Here is a 20,507-nt window from a genome sequence, read left to right as displayed (position 1 = left end):
TGAGAGACCTTGCTGCTAGGCTGTTATGTAGGTTATTTGGCACCCTACCTACGGTTGACATGATGATCGGGATGGTCATTACTTGTTGCACATGCCACATCTCTTTGGTCTCCTGTCTTAGGTTTGTGTACTTCCTGATTTTTTCCCCATGGGTTTTCTGCAGGTTTACAGTGTTGGGTACCACTATGTCAATCAGATAGGTAGCTTTTTCCTTCTTGTCCACAAGGGTTATGTCCGATCTGTTGTGGGCTTGTGGGTTGGAGTTTCTAGTACTGCCTGGGGTTCGTACTTGTAGTACGGTACACTTTATTCGGTCAACTGGTATTTCCTTGCTAGCTTCTGATGTATATCCTGGCTACCTGGTCGTGTCTACGAGTGTACTCAGTCTGGGTGATCATCTTGCATCCTGTGTTGATGTGTTGGATCGTTTCTGCAGCCAGGTGGCATCGTTGACATGTGTCATCGAACACTCCAAGCTCCTTGACTATGTATTTTCTATAGTTCCTGGTGTTGATTACCTGGTTTTGAATGGCAAGCATGAATCCTTCAGTCTCTGGGAAGAGCGTCCTGCTCGTGAGCCATTCATTGGAAGCAATTTTATCTATGTGATCTTGTTGGAGATCATTGTAGTGTCTGCCATGGAGTGTCTTCTCTGCCCATCTTTCTAGCTTTGTTTGTGCTTCCTGGTTTGGAGGGGTCTCCTTACTTAGGTTGAGTGGGGTATACCTCTTGTCTAGCTTCCTTATGACCTGGTGGAGTGCTGCTGTGTGTTTCTGAAAGTAATCCTTCAGTTTAACTATCGCTGTCTTCTGTTGCTCAATGAGGTCTATCAGGCCCCTTTCTCCTTCTTTCCGGGCAATTGTCAGTCTCTCCACGACAGATTTTGGGTGGCGTTGGCAGCTCTTGGTCATCATTGTCCTTGTCTTTCTCATGATATCCTCCAGCTCGGTGTTAGTCCAATCTATGGCCCCGAAGGAGTATGTTAGCACTGGGACTGCATAGGTGTTTATGGCTTTAACTGTGTTCCCTCTGTTCAGCTTTGCTTTCAGCAGGCTTCTGAGTCTCTGATGGTATTTTTCGGTGAGGCAGACCTTAATTTCCTTGTGCTGTAACTGCTGAGTGCGCATCATCCCCAATTATTTGTAGGCCTCTCCCTCTGCCATGACTTTGATCTCTTTACCAGTCTGCAGCTGGTAGTTTCAAGTGACTAATTTTCCCTGGTGCAATCCGTGGATCTTGCATTTGTCTAAACCAAATTCCATCCTAATATCATTGTTGAATTCTTCGGTGATCTGGAGTAGTAGCTGGAGGTGCTTCTCTGTTTCCACGTACAGCTTGATGTCATCCATGCATCAGGTGGGTGAGTGTGTTCAGATTCTTCCTTCTTTGAGGTTATATCCATACTTGCTACTGTTGAGTATGGTGGATAGCAGGTTAAGTGTGCTAGACAGAACCACAATGTGCTCTGGGCATCTCCCTGAGATGATTTCTCTCCTGATGGGGATTGGCCTGGTTGTGATGTTTTCGACCTTAATGGTGGTACTCCATATCACCATTGTTTCTCCTAGGAAGTTTGTCACTATCGGATTGACTTTGTAGATGTTCAGCGCCTCTATTAGCCAGCTATGAGGCATGGAGTCGAAGGCCTTGTGGTAATCGATGTAGGCTGTGTACATGTTGTGGCATTTCTTGTAGGCTTGCTCCATAATCGCGGCAAGCCTACAAGAAGTGCCACAACATGTAGGCTTGCTTCATAATCACAGCATCTATAGTTAATTGCTCCTTGCATTTTTTGCTCAGCCTCTTGCATCCTTTCTGCTGTTCAGCCATTATGTTCTGGCTATCCAAGTGGTCTGATATCTTCCTGGTTATGCAACTGGTCAGGAACTTGTACATTGTTTGTACATTATACCTCCCAGTGTGATGGAGCCGTGTTCGCTTCTGCCAAGGTGGTACTCGAGCCCGGGTCCATTAAGCTGGTAGTCCAGTGTTGTAACCACTGGGACATCATGCCCCTTTTATTGTTGTTATTATTAGTGACATATGATGCAAGGAAGCAAGCTTATAAAGCATCAGGCAAAAAAAAAAAAAAAAAAACCCTACCCCCACCAATGACCTGTGTAGTTTTTCTTTGAATTTATTCAAACCTCCTACTTCCACAATACAAGATGGAAGTTTGTTCCAACAGTAAATCACCTGATGGCGGAAGGCAAACCTCACATATATACTACAACGATGCTTCCTCAAATTGAATTCATTTCTCATTGTGTGCAGTCTGAGAAAGAGGAAGAATGCCATCAGCATCCAGCTTGCTCCATCCATACAAAGCCTTAAAAACCTTTATCAGATCACCTCGCCGGTGTTTAGTCTCAGTATGCTGTAATTTGCAGAATTGAAGCCTGTCTTAGTAAGATGACCATTTTTATTCGCTTCACCAATCTTGTTGCCCTTCTCTGTGCTCATTCCCATAGATCTATATCCTTCATAAAATGAGGCCTCCAGACCTATATGCGGTACTCAAGATACAATCTGACCATTGTCTTATACAATGGGATAATAACTTCCTTGAAACTGCTAGCAAAGTTCTTGTATTGACATACAGTAATACCCCGACTTACGCTACCCCGACTTACGCGAACTCGGAGTTACGCGGTTCTTGATTTTTTTCGTTTGGTAATGCTGCCGCCCACTATCTTCAAGGTCGTTTTTCACATGTTATCGATATACGGTGCGACGGCGGAGAATGAGAGCGAAAGATGAACAAAATTCAACTTTGCTGCTTTTATGTTTTTTATATCAGTGAAGGGGAAACACATTTCACCATAATAACGTAAAAACCAACACAATTCCAGCTATCGGTATAATCGCAAATGCAATTAGATCGAGTTTACTACCAGTTTATAACAGATTTCACTAGCAGAAACGCAACTGGATTTTTATTGTTTTATGGTAGTAACCCCTAGAAATGTGAGGTGTTAATAGTGTATCTCTGCCTTTATGGTGTTGTTTATTCAGTTGCTACATGCGCGCAGCTTTGTTTATGCGTATCAAGCGTGCCTCCTCGTTTTGTAATTGTGCTTTATTCCCTAAAAATGAGTAAAATACTTAATTAAAAGGTGTGAAAAGGAAGCGTCCTGTGAAGACACTGCAGATTCAGAGAAAAAAAGAAAAGCAATTATCGATAAACAGAGGCGGATTGGGTCAAAAATTCTTACCCGGGAAAATTTATAGTGGCCTCATACTATGGTTTATGGCCAAAATCACACTGGCCCACCGGGGTTTCCCCGGTAAGGCTTATGGCCAGTCCACCTCTGTCGTTAGAGCAAAAATATGAAATTGTGAAACGCTTTGAGCGAAATGAAAGACCATGTGATATTGCACGTGCTACAGGCCTAAATGAAGCAACGGCGAAAAGCACATGACAATTGCAAACTTGACAGGTTGAAAATTGAAAAGGGCTCAATTGTAAAGGGCTTAAAAATTTTAGAAAACATAGACTCCAACGAAGAACGCGTTATAGCTACAAAGCAAGGAATAAAAAAATTATTAGCTTGCTACGAAGAAATTCTGCGTGAAAAAAAGGACGCGCTGTGTCGTCAGACGAATTTGTTAGATTTTATGAAGCCATCGACATCGAAATAACTTTTTTACGTAAGTCATTTGTTTTTTTTAATACATATTTTGTATTAATATGTATAAAGAACTGCAATTTTATTAATATTTTTCTTCTAAACTAGTGTTTTTGTTAGTCCTTGGTCCCAATTAAGCAAAATTTATATGTATTTATATGCAAAGTTGTACCCCGACTTACGCGAATTCGACTTATGCGATTTTCGTCGGACCCACCTATCGCGTAACTTCGGGGTATTACTGTACATAGTTCTTGTATAGACAAACTCCATGACTGTCCTGCCAGCCTGTGTGCATTGCTCAAAGAACTTCATATATGACTGCACAATTACCCCCCAACTCTTTTGCATTTTCCACTGCCCTAAGTGTAGTACTACACATTTGGTACATTAATCTGGGATCACTGCAACCCATATGAAGTACTTTACATTTATCGATGATAAATTTCAACTGCTATTTCTCAACCCATTGGCATAATTTGCTTAGATCTTGTTCCAGCAGCTTATCCTAATTACTGTCATTAACCACCCTGCCAGCTGTTGTACATCTTCAAACTTAGACATTAAGCCTGGATATACCTTCATCAATATCATTAATAAATATAGAACACAACAATGGACCCAGCATTGAACCTAAGGGACTCCACTGATAACTTTTGTCCACAAAGAGCAGTGTCCATTGATTACCACTCTCTGTTTTCTTCCACTCAATCATTTCTTTATCCAGAGCAGTAACTTACCCTTAATGCCACACTGCTCCAATATGTACAGCAGTCTTTATGTGCAACAGTATCAAAAGCTTTCCTGAAATACAAGTATGTGATATCAAAATTATTTTTTGCATTCAGTTCTTCTGTTACTGCATTATAATATCCAGTCAGATTGATCAGACAAGATTGTCCCGTAACAAATTCATGCTGTCACTGCAGTTTAAGTTCACTCCTATCTAGATGGTCCTCCATTACTTCTTTAACCAGAGGCTCCATTGTTTTCCCCCAGAACAGAAGCTAAGTTAGCAAGTCTGTAATTACTTATGTCACCTTTTGATCCCCCTTTGTGAATTGGGAATGCATATCTACATCTCCAGTCCACAGGAACCTTCACTGATTCTAAAGGTGCTCTCATGATTATGGCTAAGGATTTGTTTACCTCCTTTGCTGCCTCCATTAATATAATTGGATAGATCCCATCCACCCCATGATTTTTTTTCATTGGGCTTCAGCAATTCCTCTTTCACTTTCCTCTCAGTTATCAAAAATAACTGAGATCATGCTGATAATCAGATCAAGAGTATTGCTTCCTCTTGTTTCTTCTGTAACATTAGTGGTGGATTAAGGATATTTGGGGCCCCTAGGCAAATTATATTTGCGCCCCCCCCCCAATAATAAATAAAAGTTAGGTGGCAAATAAATGAAATTTTGTACTTTTGAATTTTTTAAACTTCTGGATTTTTCTGCCTGTTAAAGGGTTAAAGGATGATAAATAATAAAACTTTTTAGTTTAATGAATAATTTTTTATGTCATTTTTACAAATTTACTTTGCGAATTTTAGAATTCGCAAATTTATTGATTGTCTTCAAAGTTGATTTTCTTGGCAAACTCGTGTTCAGTGGAAATTAGGGATAAGGCATTTAATCACTCTTGGCTCATTACAGCCATTGGTATTGCGGCATTATTTAAAGCGTAGATAGTCCGTGCTGTTCAAAATATGTGTTAAAACGTAATAATTGTTTTGAAAAAATTTTCGCTTAAATAAATCAAGATTTTTATGATGTTTACTGAAAACATTATTCTATTTTAGAACGCTATAGGAAAATGTCTTGGCTTGGGGGTCCCTAGGCACGTGCCTCATTGCTTTAATGGGTAATCCCACCCTGTGTGTGTGTGTGTGTGTGGGCGCCTCCGTAGCCAGGTGGGAAGGAGCAGTGGTGCGTAGCACACGCTTCTTGATTAGACCGGGGTTCGAGCCCGTCACCACCAAATACGGAAGATGCGGAAAAAGTCAGGAAATGACCACCGCATCTCCCGGAGCAATATGGCCTTAGTTGCTAATGCTCCTAAAAACCAAAATAACAAACAACAAACCACCCTGTGTAACGTGCTACTGTAGTAAACAGTCATCTGGTAAATCCACAAAAGTCTTGCTAGTGTGTGAGTGACTAATCCACAAGTTTTAGTCAATAATTGGAAAGTTAAAATCCCCCATTATAAGACATTCTGATTTACTGGCTCACTCTATTTCTTTGTATAGCTGTTTGCTATACTCATTACTGTCATATAACACACTCCTCTTCTCATTTTTGTTTTCCCAGTGCTTATGTCACAACAAACTGACTCAACAATGCATTTTAAATGTTATGCCAACATTTGAAAGTTCAAACATAGTCCTTTAATCAAACACACTCCACATCCATTTACTTCTTGATATACAAGTTCCTTTTTGTTGAATTAGAATAAGTTCATCAATAAAGTACTTTCTCATTGAAATAAATGGTGCACAAGTTTCCACTGAAAAATTATATTCTTTTATAATAAACATTGAGGAAGTACAAATTCATCAGTTGCAGTGTCTTATTTTCAAATTTGAAAATTTTTTTTGAATATTTTCAGTCATTTAAGACAAAGAAGTAGGTGAAGCAATGCATGTTCTGCAGTATCAGTCTCTTACTTTTTACTAGAATAAAAATTTATTCTGTTTCAGTATGAGAACCTTAAAGTTGCTATTATAAAAGAAAAAAGAATTGATGTGCAGAAGGAAACTTGAAATATATCAGATTATCTGAAGTCACGATTGACATTTTAACAGTTCCTCATAGTGGTGCAAAATAAAATACGGAAAAATGTTCATCCAGGCAATAAAAAAACAGATGAGATTTTCTCTTTATGATGAAATTTTGGAATATTCTGACATCCACATACAGAAAGGTCCTTGGTATGCTAATGTTTGAAAGCATATTGCACTGGTAAACAGTCCTATGTTGTATGTTAATATAAAATGTGACTGTTGTCACTGGAAGTAGATTACCAAATCTACTTCCAAAATTAATGTACTTTGGTACATTAATTTTGTGTAATTAATGTAATTAATCTTTGGTAATATACTTCCTTTTTGTAAATAGATTACCAAACTCATTGAAAAATGAATTTCTTATAAATGATGAGTTAGCACAAATTTCATCAACTGACAGTGCATCATTTTCAAAATTAAAATATTTTTTGGACAAATTTCCAGTATTTCGTGGTGTTATTAAAGATAAAGAAATAGATGAAGAAATAAATGTTTTGAAGTATCAGTTCTGTCAATTTCAGTGTAATGAGAACTTATGAGATGCTATAGTGAAAGAAGAAAGAAAAGATGTACAATGGTCCTTGGTTGTAGAACTGAAAAATGAACATGGAAGTTTTAAATATAAGAAATTATTCCAAGTTATGATTTAGCATTTTAATAATTCCTTACAGTAGTGCTGCTAAGTGTAAGAGGATATTCAGCCAGGTGAGAAGAACAAACACTGAGTTCAGATCTCTTTCTGATGAAGCTTTGGAAATGTCCTCAATAGCCAAGTTTAGAAAACAGGACCATTATTAGAAAGAAAACTTTGACTTAACATTTCTGAAGGAGAATGCAAATTCTGCAATGGTATCATTCTTGAAGCAGTTTGAATGGTATCATTCTTGAATGCACATATAAATATGCAGACAGAAAAATCCCAGGTTTTTTACATGTTATATTAAAATACATACACTCCTATGTCTGTATTTTAATATAAAATGTGTTGTGAGTGATGTAATTTTTAGTGCTGTGTGGACTTTAAAAAAACTTTTGCTTTTTACAAAAAAAATTTCCTGCCTTTCTCCTGTTTTCTACTTGTTTTGGTTAAAATTACACCATCAGCTTCACATATGTTGAGGCTGATGGTGTAATTTTAATGAAACATATGTGAGGTGTAATTTTAATATTACATAATTGAGGTTGATGGTGTAATGAAGAACAGCATTTCAGACACTCACTGAAGAAGTGATACAGAAAGTACCACAAAATTTGTGTTATCCTTTAAGAAATTAATGACAGATTACACTGTATGCAAGTTGAAGTGATTATTTTCTTGCTAATTTCCATACCCTTTTGTGCCCCCAAACAATCTTATTATGCTTCTCTATGTCTGTTCTAGCAGTTATATGTCCTTCCTGAACAGTATTATGCAATACTGTTCTTAAAATATTCAATACTACGGTTTTAAATATAGAAGTGTGTGCTGACTATTCTGACTACATATGATTAAAGAGGCCTGTGTGCTCTGGATTCATTATGAAACTAAAATTACTGTAACACAGAGCAAAAACAGATTTTGACAAGTTTAATAATGGGAAATATACGTATATTAAATTAGATACATACAAACAAAAAGCTTTCGGTTGTTTTGTCAACCTTCCTCAGTTAAACTGACAGTTAAGAATGGAGCATGAGGGCATGTACTGCCAATCTTGTACGTGAAGTGCATGATTAACTGTTGGATGTTGAAACCTGTGGCTATAATGCATGCGGACGTTGCCAGCGTTTGTCAATAGTTAGGATTGCTGTTTCGATGATAGGGTGGACTTGACATCCACTGTTCCTGTTGACTGAGGTATTGGAGCATTTGATGTTCAACGATTCCAACCAGGCACATTGGCGATAGTGGCGGCGACATCGCGATGTGGGTCAATGTCGTGGTGGGTTGCCCAAACGTGTTCGGCAATAGCTGAGTTCTCCACATCCGCTAAGCGGATTGCTCTTTTGTGTTCGGAAAGGCGTTTTTCGAGCCGTCTCCCAGTTTCCCCGATGTAGCAGCTAGTGCAATCACAGAAAGAGATGTGGTAGACCAATCCGCTTTGTAGTAAGGTGGGAACAGGTGATTTTACTTTAGAGATGAGGGATCATAATTTTCTGCCTGGGAGTTGTACGCATTTAATCCCATGTGATTTTAAGATTCTGCAAACCTGTGCCTGGATACACTCTAGTTCTGTAAATGAGAGGTGCACCGAAATTGTTAAAGTCAAGGCGGATCTCACGAGATGTGGCTATCCCATCAATGCCCTTGACAGGTGTGACCCACAGACACATGGCCATGTAACGACCAACAGAAACATCCAAGGTAATGACTCAGCCACGAGCGCCTTTATCCCATACGACCCAAACCTAATCACAACAGGTTTGTAGTCTTAAAATCACATGGGATTAAATGCGTACAACTCCCAGGCTGAAAATTACGATCCCTCATCTCTAAAGTAAAAACACCTGTCCCCACCTTACTACAAAGTGGATTGGTCTACCGCATTTCTTGCTGTGACTGCACTAGCTGCTACATCGGGGAAACTAGGAGACGGCTCGAAAAACGCCTTTCCGAACACAAAAGAGCAATCCGCTTAGTGGATGTGGAGCACTCAGCTATTGCCGAACACGTTTGGGAAACCCACCACGACATTGACCCACATCACGATGTCGTGATTGTGGATAAGTCCCACCACTATCGCCGACGCGCCTGGTTGGAATCATTGAACGTCAAATGCTCCAATACCTCAGTCAACAGGAACAGTGGATGTCAAGTCCACCCTATCATTGAAACAGCAATCCTGACTATTGACAAACACCGGCAACGTCCGCACACATTACAGCCACAGGCTTCAACATCCAACAGTTAATCACGCACATCATGTACAAGATTGGCAGTACACGCCCTCATGCTCCATTCTTAACTGTCAGTTTAACTGAGGAAGGTTGACAAAACAACCGAAAGCTTTTTGTTTGTATGTATCTAATCTAATATATGTATATTTCCCATTATTAAACTTGTCAAAATCTATTTTTGTATCTGTTTTCGCTCTGTGTTACAGTAATTTTAGTTTCACAATCTGACTACATTTATAAATGATTTCAAGTATTGGTTATTATTACTTTTGAACTATTCTAATTAGCTATTCCAAAATGCACTGCAAAACAGTGTATAAAATAAACTATACAGTAATTAAAATAAATTATACAGTAATAAGCAATACAGTAAAATTTAATACTTTTTATATCAACTTGTGTATATTATAATTCTGTAAAATCTGATAAAGTGCTAACTTATAATGTCAGACAGACAGAGGGAGAGGTGAAGGTAAAGAAATAGATGAAGCTTAAAAATAAACAAGCTTTGATGTGATCAGAACAATAAAAACTACAACACCACTACCACCACAAATTTTAATGAAGTGATCAAAAACCACTAAAATTTATGCCGAAACTGACTTGCATGCTGTAGCTGAGAACAATAACAATTATTTTAACCGGTGCCACAGCCAGCATGTTTGTGAGAGATTGCATATCACATACATGGTACAATGATATTTAAAAAAATTTATGACAAGTGGAAATGGCATATATATGTTGTTTGTATATAGTTCTTACTTAGTGCTAATTTTTATGCTAATTACTGCAAATAATTGGTTAAAGAATGTTACCAAAAATTATGATGGTCAAAAAACAGTGAGCTCTGAAAACAAAGAGAAAGAAGGAACATATGAAAGTTAATTTGCTAAATGTTGAAACTCTTCAGTGTTATCCTTCCACTACATTGTCATACAGAAATACTGTTATCCTTGAGTTATTTTATAAATATCATTTGTGTTTGTTGATAGGTAAAAACTAATATCATTTTATGAAACAGATTCCTTTTTTTTTATTCAACAACAGTATGTCAGATTAAACCTTTTTTACCAGTGTGGTTAGAAGTTTTATTTATAATGTGAATAAATTTTATTATTAATCATCCAGATTGATTGGTAATGTAAAAGTCAACGACATTGTTTTCATCAAATATCATTGATTTATGAATCTCAGGAAGAAAATATTTCTTTTCTGTGCTTCATACTTCATCAACAACTGTATTCACCGGGATATTTGATCAAACGACTTTTTGCTGTCACAGTTAGTAAGCAGAGAGAAAATATTTGGAAGCACTTGGTAAATCTAGTACCATATGTGTAATACCAGATTATTTAAATGAAAATCTAGATTTTATGGGGGAGAAAAAATTGTCCATTTTAGAGACAAGTTGTAGTTAATGTATGGCATGTGGAAGAGAAGTGTGTGTGTGTGTGTATATATATATATATATTTTTTTTTTTCAAACGCAATGTCGAAAGTACCATCAGTGAGTTGCTCAGCTTTGTTGATATTTAGAAATTAGTAAATAGTTCACTCCATCTTAAATTTATTAACGACAGTAGCATATAAATACAGTTGATCCCCGACTTACGTAACTTTGGACTTAAGTAAATTTTTTTGGTAAAATCATAAAGATACTTTCTGTATAATTTTTAAGAGTGAAGTCGAATGAAGGAACAATAAGTACAAGTTTTTAGTTTTGTTCCCCTACAAACTGTGGGATAATAACCTGCAGTATAACTAGAAGAATCTAGGTAAATAACTAGAGTTAACATTTCATTTTCTGCTTTAAAAATTCTGAAGAAATATTCGACAACATGTGTTTGAGACAGGTGAACCACGTCGAAGCACTTCAGAGAAAACCCCCACAACATTCAAGCCACATGGACTGAGTCCCATTGGCTATTTCTTAGGAGAATTACATTCTAGCCCTTCGTCTCTACATCCTTTTCTACTTTCCTTCTGGATTATAGAGTCAGTTCAGTTTTGTTTGAGAGTGAAGTGGGAGCTTTTGTTTACATTTTGAATGTAATATTTCTTACACATCTGGTTATTGTGGTGAAGTTGAAATTCATGTTGTCCAACCATTTTCAATGACTTAGCATCAAACTATCATCGTGTACTTCATTCGCATGTCGTAAGGTGTGACAGCATCTCTTGTAACTTAGCCCTGTGAAGTTCTTTAGAGAAAATTTCATTTTGTCTGTTATCATGGTGCTGCCTAAGAGAGTAAGCGAAAGCGGTACTACTTCACTGCTGTACCCAGATAAAGATTTTAATTGTTATGGTATATAACTATTTTTCTTCATACTTCTGAGGATATGTGGTTTTGTAATTTTGGCATGTTAGAGATATAGTAGCAATATTTTATTTGTCATTCCCGAGTTACATAAAACTCAGACTTACGTAAGAAGTCCTGGAACGTATCTCTTACGTATGTCAGGGACAGACTGTAATTTCAAGTGTCATTGGCTGATCACTTAATATGTTATACATTCAATAAATACTTTTGCTTAGTAAAAATATTGAATGCAGTATATGTGCTTAAGTTTGCTGTTTCAGTTATTTAGTTCTCTGTCAGTAAGCAGGAGAGTATTTTCTTTGTGCACTTGTACATATAAACTTTAAAGTTTAAATACAAAGTATTCTTTCATTTGCTGATTTTTGCTTTTATGCATTATGCATTTAATCTGAATTTATTATTTTTACATGTTTCATAAGTTTTGCTTTCTGAAATCAAAATTTTCAGAATAATTTTAGGTTAGTCTCTTGTAATATGAAGGGAATAGTGTAGGTATAAAAGTTATTTTTCATTCAGGTATTATTTGCAGGTACTTAGGTTTGTGCCTGAATTAAAAAAAAAAGACTGAAAAAATTTGCATACACCTTATCTGCTAACCCGCTGGCAGGCACATGAATCATATAGTAATACCTGTGCTTTTGAGGGCATTTTGGCTCTAATAAATTTCCTAAATTTTTAAATAGAGAAACTGTGGAAAAATATATATTGAAATGAACTGTGGTTTGCTTGCTGGGTGAACAGAATGGTTTTTCGGTATAAAGGAAATTTTTTTACACAGTAGAATATGTAAAAAAGTGGGGATTAACATGATCTCCACGTGCCTGCCAACGGGTTATTGCCTGAACAAAAGTGGCATATATTGAAGTATGTGATGGTTAGCACATAATATCACTGTCGTTTTGATATAAATTATAATGATTCATATCATATGTTGAGATGGAGTGTAAAGCAGTTTCCTGTTTAATGGAAAACTGTTATAGGTTCAGATATAAATGGTGAAGTGTTTCCAGTTTTATGAAAATGAAGTGGCTGTGGTCAACAGGCAGATGTATATGTTCATTTACATTTCGGTTTTAATAGGTAGGGACTAGTGTTAGCCAGGAATCAGCAGGTGTTGGAATCCAAAGTCAAATACTTGCCCATCAAGGTGGAGGAACATACCTTGTACAGGGCAGTACTTTAGATGGAGAAGGTCATTCAATTACACATACTGCACGTGCTTCTCCAGCCACTGTAAGTAAATAGGCAATTATTGTACATTACAGAGTGTTATGTGTAGCATGGAATGAAGAGCTGACAATTTCGCAAGAATCTTGTTTAAAATTTATTTTAACAGTTTCTAGATTGTGATTTATCATTTAATATATAAATTAAAACCTCCTATTTTTTAAATGTTGAATAGTGTCCCTCCCCTTTTGCTTTCGTTATGGTCAAGTTTTAAATACAGTGGTGGACAAAAAAACTGCATCACCTGTGAATTTTGCAAGTAATGTGTTTTGTGCTGTATTGTGGGTTGCAGAAATGTTCAAAATGCATTTGTTAGATGGAATTATATATCTCTGTGAATGAAATCCAACAAAAAGAATCCACCTGATATACCTAATTGCCATAAATATCTTCCCAAAGGGTAAAATGCATAATTAATGGAAATATGAGAAATCATGCAAATGGCAATCATGACAACCAATTTTATTGCATTTACGTGTACAAACTGAAATGACTAGTTAACATAATAGTATTACATACTGTAAATCAGCTAAATAAGTCCTAAATGTTTTGTTGTTCCTTCTCGAGCTGTAATTACAGCCTTGCAACGATCTGGCATAGAGTTAATCAACTTCTGGATATTCGGTTGCCCAATTTCGTGGTACAACAAACACCCTTACAATGCTCTCCTGCAGCTGAATCTTACTGTTGGCTGCTTCTGAGAAATGTTAGATGACATTATGCACCAGCAATTTTCAATAGGGTTCAAATCCGAACTGTTGCCAGTCCAGTTCAACACTATAATGCCAGCATTTCTGATGTATGAAGGGAGAAAAACAAGGGAAAACATTGGTGTATGATTTAAGCCTTGTGAGACAAGAAGACAAACTCATCATTAAATCTAAATAGCTTAAAACTTACCAAAACTTGCTGTGTGGCAAGGTGCTGTGTCCTGTTGAAAAATGCAGTTTGGATGTCTGTGTGGTATCTCTAATAACGGGTTTGAGGCACTCCTCCAAGATAGCAGTGTGAGTTTCTGCATTCACCGTTCCGTTAATGAACTTAATTCGCCCCACCCCTTTGCTTGTTATGCCTCACCAGACCATCTGACCGGTGGGGAACTTTCAGTCAGTGTTATGCAGTCAGGATGGTATGCCTCTGATTTTCGTCTTTTGACATATCGCTTCCCATCGGAGCCATGCAGGTTGAATTTGGATTCATCAGAAAAGATGACTGTGTCCCATTTCTCTTTTGTCCACGAAATGTGTTTTATCCCAAGCAAGTCGCTTCTTCCTCATTTGTTGGGTCAACAAAGGCGTCTTGGGCCAATAGGCATGCAGACCACATTCTAAAAGACGTCTTTGGATAGTTTGTGCACTTGTTTCAACACCAGAGGCCATCTCAAAGTCCAGTTTCAGATCAGGAGCACTAGCATGCTGATTATAAAGGCATAGCCATTTCAAATATCGATCTTGGGAAGGCGTAGTTACTCTGTTACAGCCTGATCCAGGTCTTCTCTTCGCATCACTGGTTTCACGCTTTAATTTTAGCACCCGCAATACTGTTGACTGGTTGCAGCCTATTTTATCAGTGATAACATGCATAGAAAGCCCTTCCTGGGACAGAGCAACAGCTACATTTTTTTTTCTTGGTGTCAACTGAACATATGTAGCCATGCTTACACCTCCGCAAAACAGGATACTAATGACCGTGTATATCCTTCCAGTGCCATTATTTATAGAAATGGCTGATGCAATAGAAGCATTGTCTGATGCAATACCTTTGCTTTGCGACAAACAATGACTGTAATCAAATCTTATGTGTATTCAATATCTTATGTGTTTCACTAAAAACGTTACTTTTTTTTAAAGGTGATGCAGTTTTTTGTCTGCCACTGTATTTTACAGTCTCTTTATCTGATTCTGTGTGTTGCTTGCCATTTTATTACACTCAGTTTTATATATCTGCATAGTAATTATATCTGATCCTTCCTCTTCTTCAACTATGTCCATCTGTTTACAAGATGCAGGAACCCTATTTTTGTCCAAAGTGTTCTGGTCCAAGATGTTTGGATATCTGTTGGTTTGGATTATGATGATATGATATTCACTTGCAATGTAGACTGTTTGCACCCTTCCTGCTGAGAACCTCCCTACCTCATTCCATTCACATTGCTCACACCACTAACACTAGTCAGTGCCTTTTAAGACATTGTTGTAAGTACATTATGTATGGTGTTTATTTGTTATGTATGGTGGGTGAAATGTTTTAGAGGAAGGAGAAGTAACCACATCTTATAATATACTTTTAATAAAACTTTGAGATGTTGGGAAAACAGATAATTTACGATGAAGAATTGAGTTAAAATAGAAGTATTTGCTGAAAAATATTTTATGTATATAAATGAAGGTTCAGTTTGTAAGAAATTGTATATGATTTTGAATCATTTATTTGTGATTGTTTAATAAATATATAATTATATGTATTAATCTTAAATGTTCTTTTAGTGGCATGGTGCGTGGGTATATCAATAAATGGAAATTGGTGAAATAATGAACATTTCAACCTGTGTGGAGTGTAATCTCTCTTTAATATCTAAAGAATTACAGGTTATTCTCAGACATTTCATGGTACTTCCTATACCACTTCTTTAGTGGCTGTAAAGACAGCAGAACTGGTAAATTATGGTGGCTTTATTTACATAGAGTTGCTAATTTGATCACACATTTCTTCCTTGTTAATATTTAGTCTTTAGTACTTATATGCATAATTTATCTTAAATTAGTCAACAGATAGTTATTAGTAAACATCTGGCAAAGATTAATTTTAGCAGTTCACACAATTTTAGTAGTTTCGCAAATAATAACCAACAATATTAACTGAAACAAAAGCATGCAGATAGACATTAACCACATTCATATTTTCAAATGCAGAGTATTCGAACAGATAAAAAACAAAAATTAAAAAAAAGCAGAAAAACATAATAATTATACCTCAAAAAAGAACCCCCCCTTCTAATGTAATCTTGGACCCATCCACACAATTAAGCTGATCACAAAGATTAGCTGCCAAACAGATGTCTAATCCTACAACATCCAAATCTCAATTCTCTCTCTGAAAATCCTTGCCCTCAAGTACAAACTGTGATTGTTCCCAGGAGACCTCAACCAGAGATTTGATTAAAGAATTCTTAATTTGAGAGTAAAATATAGAATGTATAAATATAATTAATTGTAAACCACTGTCTTGGTAGTAAGGCTCATAGTGTCATAAGGACAGCAGTAAAGGAATGTAAGTGTTCATTGCTATCTATTTACTTAAGTTTAATTTAATTTTATTTTATTTCATTAAATTATTAACTGATTTATTTAAACTGCAAAAATTAATCTTTACCAGATGTTTACTAATATCTATCTGTTGACTAATTCAGGATCTTTTATGCAGATAAGTATTAATGGCTAAATATTAACAAATAAGACATGTAACCAAAGTAACAACTCTGCATAAATGAAATCACCATAATTTACCAGTTCTACTATCTTTACAGTCACCAAAGAAGTGGTGCAAAGGAAGTACTACAAAACATCTGAGAATGATCTATAATTCTTTAAGAAATTAAAGGCAAAGTACACTCCACACAGGTTGAAGTGTTAATTATTTCACCAATTTCCACATGTATTAATTTCCAATTTACCTTTTTTTCTCACTTTTTTTTTTTTTTTTTTTAAATCTGGAATTTTGGGTATGCAAAGTTTAGCTTATGAGGTCTGTACATACACATAGGAGAGCAAATCAGATAGTGAGGTCTCCAATATTGAAATGCAACTTTGAACATTTATAGAATGCAGCATGAAAAATTAGATTTAACTGATCAGATAGGACCTTTCAGATGTGGTTGTGCAGTGATGTATTAGAAACTGTCAGTTGTATAGCCATGCATACAAAAGAAGTGAAAAAATCTTCCATTTCGTATGGGCTAAAGCAAAAAAGACAATAGAATTCCACAAAGAATGCATGTCTATGTATGTTTTAGTGTCAGTATCAAAATAGTCAATTATTTAAGGGTGAATTAACTTTGCAGGCAAAGAATAGTCTGATTGCTTATATACACCGTTGTTAAAATTGATGAATCTGAATATATTATTAAAATTAATTGTGTAACTGCTAAAGATATTACACCAGATGCATGACATTTCTTATGGTACAGCTTGGGATATCAACCATCAGAAACTGAATTTCCATAAAGTTTCAAGCAGGCAGGTTTAAAACATGTTGACATATATATATAAAAAAAATGTGCAAATGGAATGTTCTTTGGAAAACCTTCAGTGTGAATGCCTCAAGGAGAAACTTTTTGGAGTCATCTTATGTAACCCCTTCTTACATATGAGACCTGGTTGTACTTCTCTCCTGAATCAAAATGGGCATCTGTGATTGGAAGCATCCTAGATGCTTAGTGAGAAAAATAGAAAAAAAAAAAAAACACCTTGTGTAGGAAAAGGGTGCAGGAAAAAATTTTCTTAATCAATTTCACAGATTATTGAGAAATGCTATAAAAAGAAAGCAATCTCAACTTCTTGTATGATAGAATCATCATCACGCACGCACGCACGCGCGCACACACACACACACACACACACACACACACACACACACACACACACACACACATGTACGTGCATGTAGATTGGAACACTGGAACAGAATAATGATGAAACACTTTATCATCCCATGTAATTCTAATTTAGCAACTTCAGGTTGCCTTCTCTTTTCTCTGTGCAGGAAACCATTTCCTTGACATTAATATACTTACATTAGCAGTGCAACAATGGTATTATATTACCCATTCCTGCAACAATGTTTTGAAAATCTCATTATACTTGTGTATTGGGATAAATGTTTGAATGTTCATGGTGATTATGTTGAGAAATAGACTACACATCTCTGTAACTACATATAATTTCTTTTCTATATCTTATCATCTTTTGAAAATAAAATGCTGAAGGACATATTTTCTGATTTTTCCTTTTATATGGGTATTTATATGTTTATAAGTAAACACACATATGAACCTTTTCTTTTAAAATTGAATTAAAAAACGTGACATTGGATTATTGCAAATTTATAAGCAAAATGAAATCAAGTAATGCACCTTTATATTATGTTTAATACCAATAAAGAGTTTCGAGTCCCATTTTAACCCTTTCTAACACAAGCCATATGAATTCAGTATGAAGGGAATATCCTAATCACACTGAATGCAAGTGAGTAAAATACTAGATTATCTTTTCATTTTCATAATATTTTAAAACATTACCTCTTACTTTTAAATAATATTATATACTGCTTTAGAGTTGTTCAAATAAAGCTTAAAAATGCTGCTCAGAGAACTTCATGGAGGGAAAAACTGGTTTGAACAACACACATGTGCATGCTATGATATGTATACAGTAAACCCCCGCTATTCGCGGGGGTTACGTTCCTGAGAAATGTCGTGAATACCGAAAACGCGAATACTGAGTTATGGCTCCCATAGTAATAAAGGGGTTCCGTTCCAAAGTATGAAATATATAAGAAAAACTAGTCTAACATTTTGTCTATGTATGTATTATATGTACCTTCATAATATGACTATGTACATAGACAGTACATAGTGAAATGCAAGCATATGGCATCGAAATGAAAATAAGAAACAATTTAATATTAAATGTAATATTTATTAGAAATTTCAAACAAATCTTTCAAACCAGTGCCTTTGCTAGCAAAAAAAACTTATCCCGCCAGTGCTATCACCAGTTTCACTAAAGTGTTGATAAAGGAGTTTTGCCTTTTCACGAATGATGAGTGAACTTAAGGGAATTTTATTTTGAGTTCGGTCTTCTATCCACAGATATAAAGCTTTTTACATCATGAGTTACAGAGCAAATTTTTGAAGCAATTAGCGCATTTTCACAGACACTACAGCGAATTTTTTCTTCCGATTTGTTGATTGATCGTACCGTTGACTCATTGATTTTATAATGTTTTGCTACTGAGAAGACACTTTCACCATTAGAAATTTTGTCTAATAACTCGATTTTATTCGCTAATGTCATCACCTTCTTTGATATTTTCACATTTCTCTTGTTATTCGTAGCCATATTTTTGTAGGGGTTAGAAAGAACTTGTCCACAATAAAGTCACTTACTTTCTTCCGTTAACACACTCGAAAAAGTCTGTTTTACACTGCAAAACGGTAGATTTATCACTTTTGTAAGCATATCAATTTATAAATTGATAAATTTATTCAATTTATAAGCATATAAATTAAAAGCAAACGACCAAACCTTCCATGACAAGTGCATAACACATACTGAACAAGGATTAGCGAGAAACATCCACGTTAGCGATTTTGTCACCCCCCCCACCCACTGAGCGCTGTTTTGACCGGGAAAGATAATTTTAGCCACGCCCATGTTTTTTATGGCGGATAATATTCACATTTTTTTAGGTTTCATTTTATATTAAATCGGCGATCGCGAACACACGAAACCGTGAATACAGATACCGCGAATAGCGGGGGTTTACTGTATACAGTAGATTCCGGTTATTTGGGCCACCGGTTAATCGGGGCAGCCGCTTATTTGGGGCAAATCTTAAAAAACAGAAACCAATCGAGAAAGTAGCCAGGGTTTCCTTCGCTTAATTAGGACAGCATGCCATTTAATCAGGGCAGGAGACCGCAGTACTGGAGATTATCCTATGATTGTCTCCGATGGTACCATGTGGTTCGGTCGAAATTCTGGAGATCACAACCATAAAACAATAAAAACAATTAGCAGTCACCTGTTTATTGGGCTTTTCTGTTAGTGAAATCTATCATAAACGGACAGTAAACTCGATCTTACTGAATTTGCGATAATATCGAGAGCTGGAATTCTTTGGGTTATTATGGTGAAATGTGTTTATACTTCCATGAAATCTTCAATCATATAAAAAATTAATTTTCACATCTTCTCTTCATTCCTATTTTTAAAGCTTTGTAACTCGTTACTCCATTCCCACTTGTGCGTATTGTGTTACTTGCAATTTGTGTGTGCCGTGTTTTTTGTTATTGATTGCTTATCTTTTTACTGTTTTACATTTTAACCCCCACCCACAAATGTCAAGTGAACAGAAATGTCAACTAGTTAGTATGTACATATTACAGTACGTATTAGTTATTCTGATTATCACGTATATTCTTCCAATTTTCACATATCATTTAATTTCTTAATTGGTAAGGTAATAAAGGGTAAATTTGTGCTTAATATATCTTTGCTTTTATAGCCTGTGGATAATATTCCTCCTATTTTCGCTAATTAGAATCGCTGTTTAATAGAATTAAAATTCAATTCACAAACATGATCACAATGACCGGCACTTACTGCACATCATATAGTGAGTGGTACTTTACTACGTTGAGTTCGTCGTAATCTGATTTGATTGTACAGTGAACCAATTGTAAAGGGGGGGAGAATTGCATTTTTAACTATTTACGTGAAACATCGGATAATTGGGGCAGCCAATTAATTGGGCCAAATGCACTAGTCCTGATGTGTCCCAAATAACTGGAATGGATTGTATTATTATTATTAGTACTAGTAGTGGAAAGGAAGTGAGCGTCAGCAAAGAAATAAAAAAGGAAAGCATCAGCAAAAAAAAA

The 20,507-nt window shown here is 36.0% G+C and overlaps 1 protein-coding gene across 5 annotated transcripts in view; it reads left to right on the top strand.

The window, feature by feature from the left end:
- Window positions 1-20,507, top strand: part of LOC150086088 (DNA-binding protein RFX2-like) — a 483,547-nt gene that overhangs the window by 243,845 nt on the left and 219,195 nt on the right. For 4 of the 5 annotated variants that reach the window (XM_090374368.1, XM_090374371.1, XM_090374369.1 and 1 more), the window contains exon 8: window positions 12,698-12,850. The exons of the other annotated variant lie outside the window; for it this stretch is intronic. In XM_090374368.1, the coding sequence (XP_090230494.1) occupies window positions 12,698-12,850 (153 nt within the window). The remainder of the gene's footprint in view (window positions 1-12,697; window positions 12,851-20,507) is intronic. 5 annotated transcript variants of the gene reach the window in all.

This window comes from Mastigoproctus giganteus, chromosome 5, assembly GCF_048544385.1.
Source record: "Mastigoproctus giganteus isolate SK-2022 chromosome 5, ASM4854438v1, whole genome shotgun sequence".
NCBI lineage: Eukaryota > Metazoa > Arthropoda > Arachnida > Uropygi > Thelyphonidae > Mastigoproctus > Mastigoproctus giganteus.
Note: the sequence above shows the minus strand (reverse complement) of the source record. Positions and strands in the feature narration are given on the sequence as shown.